Genomic DNA, 15015 nt, shown 5'->3' with positions numbered 1-15015 from the left:
TAACACGTATTATTCTACTTAAAACTTGTGAAAATCGACTGTCCTTATTATACATAAATTCCTATTCTCTTCTTCTTATCTATACCTCAGGGTATCGATAATTTTTCGATTATAGTATTTTTCTTGTGATACTATGCACGAGTAAAATATCGATAATTTACGTTGCATACTGTGTCCGTAGGTGGGTGTATCGCAGGAACAGAATGATCATTTGTGGGAGCTACAAGTACCTTCATTCCAATGGAGGTGTATGCCACCAGACCAGTTGGCAGATGAGGCCGTGGAGCTTCTGCCTGGCAGAGGGTGTCTAATTCTGGGCCCTCTGTTTGCAGTTTCAAGCCGACGGCGGCGCCGAAGCTAGGGATGGGCCTCGGTAACTACTACGGGTCGCGGCCAGCGGTGCTGGGTCCTGGGGTCAAGTCGCCGCGGCCGCACGACTTCAAGGTGTTCCATCAGATCCCGAAGTCGTCGCTGCTGCTGAGCCACTACGACCCGTTCTACAGCCCCCTGCTGTCTCGGCTCGACAGCGTCTTCAAGCAGCTGGGCAGCGACTCGGAGTCGTGCCGCGAGCAGCTCGTCTGCGAGATGTACAGCAGCCCGGCGCGCTTCGCGCCCTACTCCAACCTCGTCTCCGCCCAGCTCAGCAGGTAACTGCGTCCGTTTAAACGTTCCCTGGACCTTACAGCTTATCTCCTTCTCGCAAGTTCGGCAACAGGCAACACTACCTCTTTTCTACTATCATATATATATATATATATATATATATATATATATATATATATATATATATATATATATATATATAATTGGTCCATTGCGTCACACGAAAAATCTACAAAGAACGAAACTTGTCTAGCTTGAAGGGAGAAACCAGATGGCGCTACGGCTGGCCCGCTAGATGGCGCTGCCATAGGTCAAACGGATATCAACTGCGTTTTTTTTAAAAAAAATAGGAAGCTCAATTTTTTATTACATATTCCTGTAGTACGTAAAGAAATATGAATGTTTTTGTTGGACCACTTTCTTCGCTTTGTGATAGATGGCGCTGTGATAGTCACAAACATATAGCTCACAATTTTATACGAACAGTTGGTAACAGCTAGTTTTCTAAATTAAAATACAGAACGTAGGTACGTTTGAACATTTTATTTCGGTTGTTCCAATGTGATACATTTACCTTTGTGAACTTATCATTTCTGAGAACGCATGCTGTTACAGAATGATTACCTGTAAATATCACATACAGTACATGCAATAAATGCTCAATATGATATCCGTCAACCTCAATGCATTTGGCAATACGTGTAACGACATTCCTCTTAACAGAGAGTAGTTCCCCTTTCGTAATGTTCGCACATGCATTGACAATGCGCTGACGCATGTTGTCAGGCTTTGTCGGTGGATCACGATAGCAAATATCCTTCAACTTTCTCCACAGAAAGAAATCCGGGGACGTCAGATCCAGTGAACGTGCGGGCCATGGTATGGTGCTTTGACGACCAATCCACCTGTCGTGAAATATGCTATTCAGTACTGCTTCAACAGCACGCGAGCTAGGTGCCGGACATCCATCATGTTGGAAGTACATCGCCATTCTGTCATGCAGTGAAACATCTTGTTCTAACATTGGTAGCACATTACGTAGGAAATCAGCATACATTGCACCATTTAGAATGCCATCAATAAAATGGGGGCCAATTATGCTTCCTCCTATAATGCGGCATCATACATTAACCCGCCAAGGCCGCTGATAGTCCACTTGTCGCAGCCATCGTGGATTTTCCGTTGCCCAATAGCGAATATTATGCCGGTTTACGTTACCGCTGTTGATGAATGATGTTTCTTCGCTAGTTCGAACGTGTGCAAAAAATCTGTTATCGTCCCGTAATTTCTCTTGTGTCCAGCGGCAGAACTGTGCACGACGCTCAAATTCGTCGACATGCAATTCCTGGTGCGTGGATATATAGTACGGGCGCAATTGGTGTTGATGTAGCATTCTCAACACCGATGTTTTTGAGATTCCCGATTCTCGCGCAGTTTGTCTGCTACTGATGTGCGGATTAGCCACGGCAGCAGCTAAAACACCTACTTGGGCATCATCATTTGTTGCAGGTCGTGGTTGACGCTTCTCATGTGGCCGAACGCTTCCTATTTCCTTAAATAACGTAACTATCCGGCGAACGGTGCGGACACTTGGATGGTGTCGTCCAGGATACCGAGCAGCATACATAGCACACGCCCATTGATCATTTTTATCACAACAGCCATACATCAACACAATATCAACCTCTTCCGAAATTGGTAAAAGGTCCATTTTAACACGGGTAATGTATCACGAAGCAAATACCGTCCGCACTGGCGGAATGTTACGTGATACCACGTACTTATACGTTTGTGGTTATTACAGCGTCATTTATCACAAAGCGAAAAAAGTGGTCCAACTAAAACATTCATGTTTCTTTACGTACAACATGAATATGTAATAAAAAATGGGGGTTCCTATTAAAAAAAAAAAACAGGTGATATCCGTTTGACCTACGGCAGCGCCCTTTAGCTGGCCAACAATAGCGACATCTGGTTTCCCCCTTCAAGCTAGACGAGTTTCGTTCTTTGTAGTTTTTTCGTTTGACACTTATTTCGTGAGATATTTGGACGGGTCACTATCAGTGGACCACCCTGCATATAGATAGTGTAATTTACAAAATCTCTCACCTAACTCTGTACATAATGACAAAAAAATGAAATCATACTTAAATACACTTGTTTAAATGGTTTCCATTGCAACTGAAGAACAAAAGCTCGTAAGTCAAGTAGTCAATCTCCAAAATAGTATTTCATTTCTGAAAATAAGACGTTTATTCCCGAGTTTGTGACGGTCGGCAGAGTGACACTTCTGTGGAGATGGATGTGTTAACACTTGTGCAAGGCCCAAAATGCATCGGGTAGTGCAGAACGGAACAAGCTGTTCCAGAAGTTGTTACACCTTCCTGCCTGAGTTTTCTCATTTTGAGAAAATCAGAAGGAGCAATCTTTTTTATTTGGTAAGAACGTTCAGTAGCCGAGACTTCATCAATTCTTCTCTATTTTTGACAATCGTTTTCGATAGATATAACTGTCATCGTCTGGTCTCTAACATTATGCATATTCATGGAATATGACTCCTCTCATGATTTACGACTAAGATGTAATATTCGAGAAAAATGTTTGTTTGACATTACGAGAAACGGAAATGCACACTGTACATTTAAACATCTTCTAAAAATTGTTTATTACGAAACACGTTTATAATGATTTGCAACATCCTGCCATGTTACAGATTTAAATGTGTGGTGTTGAACTGCTCTTCTTCTTTGTTTCACCAGAGCCGCTGTATAATATATTTATTCCACGCTATTATACACTGCCGTTGTCCATAATTATACCTCAATGGTCTAATATTTTATAATGGATGCATATACATACTTTGTAAATAGATGATATCTAGTGAATTTAAGCAACGTAAGCTCAGTTCGTCATTGTCCATGGTGCCTATAGCAAATCCCTCCCTCCCCTCCCCCAGACGTCAACATTTTATTACTTCAAAAATTATATTGTGTGCTAATATTGTGTATATATTCTGTAGATACTGTTACGTTGAACCCACACACTCTCTATCCCATGTCACCTTCCCTGCCAGGCCTGTACACTATAACGTATAGTTGTCTGTGTTCAGGTCATATTTGCGCCATATCCCGCCCTCATACCCCTCTCTTTTTCCATGATTCATGTTGCATTTGGTAACTTACAGATGCATCTGACATCTTGCAGGATGCAGTTTTATTGTTGCTAACATGCAGGGCCTGCCGGCCAACAATGCCACACCATCATTTCACTCTTACTCGCCACAATGACACAGAATTATACTGTAGCAGAGTAAATACCAAAACTTACCCATCATGCATGAACTAATCTGGACCTATGAAGGATACAATGAGAACATAAAACAAATTTCGTCTACAAATAAGTATAGTTCTGCAATCGTTACAATGTTTAAAAACCAGTCACAAAAGTTTCTAATTCTTAAATTTCAAACAGAATAATTAACGCTATGATTTTACGATGCCTATATAAGGCCCATTGAGTGGCTGTAAATACGTACAGGTCTTATCTTTGCCTCACTGTCATCCATTGGCACCATATTCCTCGACTAAGGTGGATCTTCATTGTATGGAATATGCCACACACAGGTGAACAGATGAGCATTTTTTTTTGTTTACTGTGATTTTTAAGACTTAACAATCAGCTGTGAGCGACAGGTATACGGACATGAACATGTGCACAAGGTGCTTCCTAACTGGAAATGTTTTACTTCTGACAGACTTTTACATAATGTGCTATACTTTTTCCACCAGAATGATAACATGGCATGAGGCTCTAACTCACGATGAACACGTTTTGTAACAAACAATTTTTGAAGGTATGTGAATGTACAGTTTCCATTTCGTTTTTTGTAACGTCAAACAAAACAGTTTTCTCAAAAGGTGTGTCATAACCATAAATCATGATAGAAGATATATTCCATGTGTATGCATTACCCAGAATGAAATTTTCACTGTGCAGCGGAGTGTGCGCTGATTTGAAACTTCCTGGTAGATTAAAACTGTATGCCGAACCGAGACCGAGTCTCGGTCCGGCACACAGTTTTAATCTGCCAGGAAGTTTCAGATGATCGCATTGTGTTACTGACCAGAAGACGACAGTTAAATCTGTCGAAATCGGTTGTAAAATATAAAAAAGAATTTATGTGAACTTGATTGCTCAAAGTTTTTCACCGGCCTGTGTGTCGGTACTTGGCAATGTACTGTTGGGAAGAGCCATTTGAAGCATACAGTTTGTGCAATTGTTCATAATTCACACATTTCTTACTCCGCGTCGTCACCATTATGGCAGTATCTCTATATCACTATGACGTCATTCTATTACGTTGCTGACTTGGGCTCCCTGCTCATTTAGGATGTCACAGTAGTTTCCGCGTTCGCTGCTGCACAATCAGCAATTCTTTCTCACTGCAATTCCACCTGGCTGTTGAACCGTTCTGATCTACCCGTTGCGTTGCCGGGAAAAGCATTTCAAATTTTTCTGGCTCCACCAAGGATACTATTCTGCTGTGCAAAAGACGATTGCTTTTTTGAAATGTTTAAATCCAATGTAACTGGATGGAACTTGTTTCTCCCATGATGGATTTCTAAATTGGTATCATCCCGTCCTGAGACAGAGATTATTGGTTGCAATTACCTTTTTAATTAATGTTCGTGGAAACCAGTTGCAGACTTACTCGTGCCAATAAGGAAAAAGAAGAAATACCCTAACACATAAGAATGTGTCCAGCTATAGCACATATTTCCATGAAATGAAATGTGCGTATGGCTAGGGCCTCCCTTCGGGTGGACCGGTCGCCAGGAGCAAGTCTTTTCCGTTGACGTCCATTTTCGGGTCAGTCGGAATGAAATGATAAAGACAACACAACAGCCAGTCCCCAGGCTTAGAAAATCTCCGACCTGGCCAGCAATCGAATATTGGTCCCCTACCCCGTCATGGTATTTCACCGCGGTGAGTGTTCACTCATCTATGAAGTTGGACTTTGCCCTTGAAACGTTAGTTGTGTATTCAGGAGAAGCACCTGAAAATGAAAATCTTCAAGACTTCTACAGCAATTTTGTCGACCAATGACTCGGAGCCTTTGCGCTAAAAACGTCTCTGAAAGATTAAGCTGAAGAATAAAATACTAATATCAAAAATTCATCCCAATCTTCACTCATCATTAAAAGGATATCTTTATAACGCAGAGTACCGCGGCCAACAGTTTTACACGTTAGTTTTAAACCTTAATGGAAAAGAATAAAGACATTAAAAGATTTCAAATTTACAGCAGCTTAAAAGAGTTTTTGTGGGATACACACAGAAACTATAGTGAACAAGAAAACGCCGCAGTCATTTAGAATTTTGTAACTATTGAAAAACTTCGAAATGGTTAAAATTACATCTTTGTAGAACAGTGAAATGTTGTCCTCTCTTCCAAGCCATGCAGCTTGTCAGATAGCAGAATTACGTGTGTTTTGACAACAAAATGAATACTGGAATATAAAATGTGTCACTGAGATGCTGGAAAGGCTGCGAAGTCAGAGATACTGAAATTATCTGATCGATATGATCATTCATCCTACGTTTCCGGAAACTGGTGTCAAAGACACTAGCTTTCATTCGAAGAGAATCTGCGTATTTCCCACTTGTCAGCGTTTGTGTGGTTAACAGGACGATATTTCATCAGAAGACCGGTTGTCGGCGCAGAACCGGCTGTTCGCTTACCCAGCAATGTAACCAGTCCTGTGACCCACTGGAATTCCCCACCTGTCCCTCCCTCTTTCTCTCTCTCCCTCTCTTTCTCACCGTCAGTCTAATACCTTAAACATACAGTACCTGTACGTTGTATCCTTTCACCGTTCAGCTTTCTTTGTGATTCTAGGAGCTCGTAAAATATTAGCTATTGAATGTCTTGTTTTAAAATGCTCGTATCTTAATTTCTTTCCAAACAGCTAGCATTTCATTCGTCTTCATTGTCGGCTTTTTCAGTAAGTCAAGTGCACTATTAGGAACACTCTTTATTTTTCAGGGTTATTTCTATTGGCATTACATTTTCCAAGAGACATTGAGTCTTAGCTTCCTCTTCGCTAATAGTAGAAGCTGAAGCAATGAATTAAAATTTGTGCCTCAGTTGGGGCTTCAACACAGGTCTCCTGCTTACCAGGCAGATATGCTAACCAGCACACAACCATAGAATTGTGGCAACTATGCAAACCACTACACTACATTAGCAGGCTGGTTGTCACACTTCTACGGTGGCGTAGTGGGTAGCGCATCTGCCTTGTAAGCATGAGATCTGAGTTCAAATCACGACTGTGGCACAAATTTTAATTCATTTCTTCAGCATATCTCTTTAAATTCCAGTGTTAGACCCACTTCTTCATTTTATCTATTAATGACACATTGATAGGTTTTCAATAACGTTATACTCGTAACTATATTTTTGACATACTTGTGAGCTTCGTTTAATGCCACCCAAATGAAGTTGAAATAGTTCTCCATTCCCTCCACTTCTATTGCAACGACCTTTTTCTCACAGAATAATAATAAGTCAATGATTTATCATGGGGTTTGACTAATTTCCCAAATTCATCATTTGAAGCATATGCGTGAATAAAACTCTATGCCACGTTTGACCAAACTTGCAGAAACTGAAGAAATGGGTATCATTCCTGAAAACATAATAAAGCAATTATTTAGAGCCTTGTTTCTATTACTGGTACACAATCTTTGTATAAAATGGTAGAACTGGATTTTTAGTGGTTTCAAATGTTGTGTAGACAATGTTTTTTGTTTTTTTATGGTGTATATCACTATATAGATTTAGATATTGAACATTGTTCCATGTCACGGGTTTTCTTTACTCAGCATTCTCAGGTTCATTCTAAATTAGTTGGCGATTATCACTTGACTAACTGAAGGTGAAACAGTTGTAACACCTTATTAATTTTTCAGTTTTACGTTTTTATATACTCTTTCAAAGCATTTACTGGCATGACAGACTCGATCTTAAAACAGATATGAAATAACCCTTCTACAAATTTTGAAACTCATGATGAAGTTATGTCCTTCTTTTCCGTGACCATGGAGAAGTTCACATGACCTTATATTTTGCCAGCGTCAACCATAAAATATTTGTTTCATGGATGCTTCTTTTACTACATTTCTCATTTACGATTACACTCGTGTTAGTGGCATATATCCATTAAATTTTTGTGGGTAGTCACCAGAAACGTGGAAATTTAAAGAGTGGCAACACTCGCATGAGGCTGTTAACTTAAGTGAGTAATTAAAAACACTACCATTTAGATTTGAGCGAGTACTCAATTTTTTGTCAGAAAATAACATCTACGTGAACGGAAATTTTCTCCAGATACGGTGCCTAGATTTTGAAGGCTGATTGCGATTGGGCTTGCTACGGTCGTAGCAGTTTCTAAGTGAACAAGGTTATAATCAGTCAGAAGGCTGGTTTGACCGCATGCTGTAATGGTGGTCATACCTGACTGACTGGGTGCCTTTGCATTTCTTCGACTACTGAGCCACGTGAACAGCACTCTGACAAAGGAAGTTATAATTTAATGCGTAATACGGTAAGGTGTGTAGTTGCTAATTTTTATTAAGAGTGCGTTACCAGTGGTGAAGTATGCGAGAATCCCCTGTCAACTAACCTGACGATTCCGTTTTTCATGTCAATCGTAAAAATTTTACTTCGAGATGAATAGTATTTTGATTCGTAAACCCATTTTTTTAATATGACAACTGTTATGAAATCCCAAAATTTAAACAGCGCTTTCAGTGGTAAGGCGAGTGAAAACGGAGTTACCTGACACACATGCAAAAAGCATGTGCATTTTAAGTTGATAATTATGTTTCGCCAAGCACCCACTAACAAGTGAAAACAAATGTCGAGGGAAATATCTACAGCATTCGTTTTATTATTTTTTCTACTCTTTCTAACACTTGAAAAAGAGGTGTCATACTGTTCTTAAATTGTGTACAACTTCATCGAAATCATTCTATAGAGTATAAAAACGTCGTAAACACATAAGCGGAGCTGTGTTGATCACTGTAGCTGCTATTATCTTAAAATGAAACATGTTATCAGTAGAATTAAGCGGCAAAAACCCAGGAGGTGGCTATGTACTATTCACAATCACCCAAATGTGTGCTGATATCTAGCGTTAAATCTCATATTTCGGTACACTCTCTCATGCAATGAGGAACTGAAACACGCATGACCTGTGTCAATGATTGCATAGGATGAATTAGAAATATGAATTGTATTATGTAATTAGAAATTAGATGGAGTTATAATTTCATTTTGGGTAAACAATTTATAATGCATATCCTGAAGCAAATCAATAATACATTATGCCTCACTTTGTCTAACAACAGATACTATATTCTGGAATTATAGTACATTTTTTAATTTTTTTATGTAGTAGTTATCACGGTTTGCCAGACCCTTACGTATGGTGGCAAATAAATAAATAATCTGAGATATCGCTGTGAGTGCTCTGCCTGTCGGGTGGCAGCTATGATTCAGAGAATCCTTTTGACAGCATTATATCGATCCTTGCTCTGCACAGGCGCCGGTTTCATCCGCTGCCTTCCTCTAACATCAAAGGAAGGAACTTCATAGACGCACTTTACAGCCAGCTACACTAAACAAATTCATGGCTATCAAAAATCACAATTCAAGAAGAATTCATAAAAATAGGGCAAGTGTATTTACTTACCGAGATCTTGTAGACACGACCCCATTCTGCTTCTATTGAGACGGCTTCAATCTCCTCAAAGCGTTACACTTGTCACGGAAAAATAAAGTGCAGCATCGTATCCACTGAGCGCGCAAAAGGAGCAGAACTAACGAAACAAAGATCAACAGCAAGAAAATCCCACGTTCAATTCCAATCCTCTTCTCGTCATCGTGATTCCAATGGCGAGTGTTGCAACTTTCACCGACGCCGCAAAAAGCTGCCTCTTCGCGTGAGTGTAACGGTAATCAGGGACGGACAGCGAAATTCTCAGCCGGTTGGCATACTTCGGCCGCGAAATACGTCAGCAGCTTGGCTTCTACTGGGTAGCGAGTACGCCGTGGAGACGCCCCCGAGGTCACCGGGGAGTTTAGGAAACTCTAGTACCGTCGTTTGTCAGTAGGAAGATGTCATTTACGTCTGATCATATTCTGAAAATACATGTAGAGAGGAGTGTTTTCATGAATTTGGTAGTGACATATTTATACTCAGCAAATCTATGTCAAGAGCACAGCAGAGGATACTTACTACTGAACCACTCTTTTTCCATTTCTTGCATTCGCGAGTGGACTGTGGGGGAAATGTCTGCTTAAATTGTTCACGGTGTCATTAATTAATTATCTTGCATTCATGGGTCCTACTTGAACGAGACACAGCAGTCCTCATGTACTGCTGTTTCTTGGCACTTTGTAAGCAGACTTTCGTGGGGTAACTGGCGTCTTTCTCCAAACACATGCCTGTTCGGATTTTTCATCCTTTCCGTGACTTAACTTTTGACCAATTGTGCTGCCAGTCTTTGTATACATTCAGTATCCCCTGTTAGTTTTGTTGGATATAGGTGGAGGAGACGGAGCGGAAGCTCGGGTGAGGGAAGGATGGGGAAGGAAATCGGCCGTGCCCTTTCAAAGGAACCATCCCGGCATTTGCCTGAAGCGATTGAGGGAAATCACGGAAAACCTAAATCAGGATGGCCGGAGACGGGATTGAACCGTCGTCCTCCCGAATGCGCGTCCAGTGTGCTAACCACTGCGCCACCTCGCTCGGTTTGGATATAGGTCCCTCGAACTAAGTTAGGCAACATGAGTGTTTTGCCCTCAAACTGCCTCAGCATCTACATCTTTATATGCAGGGTGAGGTACCTAAAACGGACCACTCCAAGTAACCAGAATGAATAAATAAGTAAGCGTTTGATTTTTGCCAAGCGAAAAATATGACGAATTTCCGAGTAATTTTTATCGTTTTTGCTCACCGAAGTACGACACCGACTTCGTTTCTTCCTAATGGAACTACATGCTTTATCTATAGTAATTTGAAAGAGGAGCCTAAGAGAACTTCAACTATATGATGTGCATGGGATTTTATCAAACAGTATCAAGATAACAGCGCCGGAAACCACTGTCCCGCCGTCATAGTAAGACGTTCCACACACGTAGCCCTATTATACCAAATGTAAACAAATAACTCAGTTACAGTTCGTGTGTTAAGATGTGCGCTTTAAGCCCATGGGTCTGTGCTCTGCCGTTGTAGCACTCAGATAACTAGCCTCGTAAGGTTATCGAGACATTCGCAATGTACGGGACAGTCGAAAAAGTTAATATTGTTTATGGGGAATGTTGGCAAACCAGTAGAGCAGCAGTAAGGTTGTATGCCGAAGAGTATCCACATAGTGCCAAGCACTCGCCATCTCTCTTTCTAAACATTATTTTAAAAAGTTATAGAAACTGGAAGTGTGGAGAATAAAATAAGCCAAGGAAAAAGAAGAGCAGCAGACGAAAGAAATTAAACTAACATTTTAGCAGCAGTAATGCACAATGCAAATATCACTAAGAAGCATCCCGAAAGTTGTTGTTCTGCGAACACTAAATTCCATTACATTTAGTCCACTTCATACTCCATACTGCATATACATCTTCGCGGTAGTAATTTCCTAAATTTAGTGCAGTTTTCTGAATGTTTCCTACTAAAAGTGCAAAGTAATGCTGCATATCCATGCAAAATTTTATTTAAGGTAGAAGCATCGTTTGGCATCGTTTACAAACCACGTGCAAGACAACCTTCGCAAAATACACTAATCACCAGCTGAAAAATCCACGATGACTGAAAGAAGTGGATAAAAACAACGACCATATTCTGTCAAAGTCTGGTGGGTGTTTTTAAAAGCTCGCGCCATTGGCCCCTGTTATGTTGTTGGGAATCTAAATATCTCGAGTTCCTACTATATTCTGCTGCTACAGTTATTGGAAGACATCCCACTGAACATAAGATAATCAGTTTGGTACCAGTATAATACCAATATGACGGATGTCCCTCCCATTCCGTACATGGAAAGCCAGACTCTCTGAATAGAACATCTGGAGAGCGTTGTAACTGTCGTTCCGGAAACGCAAATTGGTATGCCCACACATCAAACACAACACTTCTGAAGTTTCATAACACTTCTATACTTTTATTTAAGGTGAAAATTAAAACAATATGTCTACTAGGACAAACCGAAGGCTCCCGAAGGGATGATATGCCTTATAACACCCGCCTGTACTGCATTTTACTCGACATGAAATTCAAAGTGTAGTACGGTTTCTCCAGAATCACTTTACACTGAGGTGACGAAGATCACGTGCTGTCTCCTAGTAACGTGTGGGACCTCCTTTTTCCCGGCCTAGCGCAGCAGCTCGACTTGACGTGGACTCAGCCAGTCGTTAAAGGTCCCATGCAGTAATACTGAGTCATGCTGCCTCTACAACCGTCCATAATTGCGAAAAGGTTGCCGGTGCAGTATTTTGTCATGAACGGACCCCTCGATCATTTCACATAAATGTTCGACGAGATTCATATCGGACGAGCTGGGCGGCAAAAAATTCGCTCGAAGTATCCAGAATGTTCTTCAGACAATCGTGAACAACTGTGGCCCGGTGACATGGCACATCGTCGTCCATAAAAATTCCACCGTTGTTTGGGAACATGAAGTCCATGAATGGCTGCAAATTCTCTCCAAGTAACCGAACATAAACATTTACAGTCAATAATCGATTCAGTTGAACCAGAGGACCAAGTCCATTCCATGTAAACACAGCGCACACCATTGCCGAATCATGTCCAGCTTGTACAGTGCCTTGTTGAGAACTTACGTCCATGACTTCGTGGGGTCACACCACACTCGAACCAAACCGTCACCTCTTACCAACTGAACTCAGAGCTCATCTGAGCAGACCTCCGTTTTCCATTTTATAAGGTGGAGCTGATATTATCACAATCCCAGGAGAGGCACTGCAAGTGCTGAAGTGCTGCTATCAAAGGCACCCGCGTCCGTCGTATGTTCCCACAGTCCCTTAACGTCAAATTTCGCCGCACTGTCCTAACCGATACGTTCGTCGTACACCAAACATCTATTTCTCCCGGTTATTTCACGCAGTGTTGCTAGTCTGTTACCACTGACAACTCTACGCAAACGCCGCTGCCCTCGGTCGTTAAGTGAAGGTCGTCGGCCACTGCGTTGTCCGTGATGAGAGATAATGCGTGAAATCTGGTATTTTTGGCACGCTCTTGACAATGTGACTCTACGAATATTGAATTCTCTAACGATTTCGTAAACAAAATGTCCTTTGCGCCTGGCTTCAATTACCATTCCAAATTAAGTGACTGTTAACTCTGGTCGAGTGGCCAAAATCCATCGCACACTTTTCACATGAATCGTCTGACTACAAATGACAGCTCCGGCAACGCTCTGTTCTTTTGTGCGTTGGGATCGCGATACTACCGCCGCCTGTTTATGAACATATCGCTACCCCATGTCACCTCAGTGCACAGCGTGTAGCAATGCTCAACATGAACATTTGAGCCCTTGGTATGGGTTGGGTTGGGTTGTTTGGGGGAAGAGACCAAACAGCGAGGTCATCGGTCTCGACGGATTACGGAAGGAAGTCGGCCGTGCCCTTTCACGGGAACCATCCCGGCATTTGCCTGGCGGGATTTAGGGAAATCACGGAAAACCCAAATCAGGATGGCCGGACGCCGGATTGAACCGTCGTTCTCCCGAATGTGAGTCCAGTTTGCTAACCACTGCGCCACCTCGCTCGGTCCATGATAATAAACATACAAACCGTACCTGAGTAAACATATCTAATTAAATTCGTTGTCATCAGAGAATCTCGTCTCCTGGTGTTGAAACAGTCGTTTGCGGTGCTGTTATTTTGATACTGTTTTATAAGTGTGATACACGTTATGTCGTTGAAGTTGTCCTAGAAGCTTCTTGGCAAATGCCACAGAAAAAGTACGAGTGTGAGTCAAATGAAAACCTTAAATTTTTTAAAAATATTATTTATTGAGCAGAAGTCGTATAAAGCTGTATCACTTTTCAACATAATCTCCCCCACGCTCAATGCAAGTCCTCTAGCGCTTACAAAGTGCATAAATTCCTTTGGAAAGGCATTCTTTTGGTAGTCCGCACAACCACACATGCACCGCGAGGCGTACCTCTTCATCAGAACGGAACTTCTTTCTTCCCATTAGTTCAAATATATGGAAATCACTTGGTGCGAGGTCTGGTGAGTATGGTGGACGAGGAAGACAATCAAAATGCATGTCTGTGATTGTTGCAATTGTTGTATGGGGAGTGTGGGGCGTTGCATTGTCATGTTGCAAAAGGACACCTGCTGACAGCAATCAACGTCGCTTTGATTTGATTTCAGGCCGCAGATGATTTTTTAGGAGATCTGTGTATGATGCACTGGTGACTGTAGTCCCTCTAGGCATGTAATGCTCCAAAATGACGCCTTTTTAGTCCCAAAAGTGGGTCAGCATAACCTCCTCTGCTGATGGTTCTGTTCAAAACTTCCTTGCATCAACACGTCGTTCTCTCACTTCAGGAGTCAGCTGCCGTGGCACCCATCTTGCAGACACTTTGTGAAACTGGAGCACATCAAGCACAATGTGGTGTGCTGACCCATGACTAATCTGTAAACATGTTGCAATGTCATTCAGTGTCACTCGGCCGTTTTCCTTCACTATGGCGTCAACTGCTGCAATGTTCTGTGGAGTCACAACTCGTTGTGCCTGACCTGGACGAGGAGTATCTTCCACTGAAGTCACAGCATTTGCGAACTTCCTACTCCATTCGTAGACTTGCTGCTGTGACAAACATGCATCACCGTACTGAATCTTCATTCATCGATGAGTTTCAATAGGTTTCACACCTTCACTAAGCAAAAACCGAATAAAAGAACGCTGCTCTTCCCTGGTGTAAGTCGCAAGTGGGGTGGCCATATTTATACTGATACTGCGACGGTATGAGTGCATCTGCACTATGCTGCCACCTATAGGCCATTCTGCGCGCTGTTTGTAGCACGCTCACCAACTTACCGGATAACGGCGCGAAATATAGATTTGTTATTACAAATTTAAGTTTTTCATTTGACTCACCCTCGTATATAGTTTTAATAGAAAAAACGAATTCGGTACCGTAATTCGGCGACTGTAAACGGTAAAAATTAGTTACGAACGTCATGAAATTCGCCATATTGTGCGATATAAGTTGGCGAGAAAAGCACCTCGATGTATTCATTCATTCTGGCTGTATTTTCGGTGGCCTGCTTCAGTTGCGTCACCCTGTGTACTCTGCAAGCCAGCATACATTTCATGTTGA

The 15015-nt window shown here is 41.7% G+C and overlaps 1 protein-coding gene across 1 annotated transcript in view; it reads left to right on the top strand.

Moving 5' to 3' along the window:
- Positions 1-15015, top strand: part of LOC126355785 (uncharacterized) — a 183783-nt gene that overhangs the window by 129306 nt on the left and 39462 nt on the right. Inside the window, exon 4 of the mRNA XM_050006195.1 lies at positions 333-647. Coding sequence (XP_049862152.1) covers positions 333-647 — 315 coding nt within the window. The remainder of the gene's footprint in view (positions 1-332; positions 648-15015) is intronic.

Source organism: Schistocerca gregaria, chromosome 3 (genome assembly GCF_023897955.1).
Source record: "Schistocerca gregaria isolate iqSchGreg1 chromosome 3, iqSchGreg1.2, whole genome shotgun sequence".
Classification (NCBI taxonomy): domain Eukaryota; kingdom Metazoa; phylum Arthropoda; class Insecta; order Orthoptera; family Acrididae; genus Schistocerca; species Schistocerca gregaria.
This window is presented reverse-complemented; position numbering and strand designations above follow the sequence as displayed.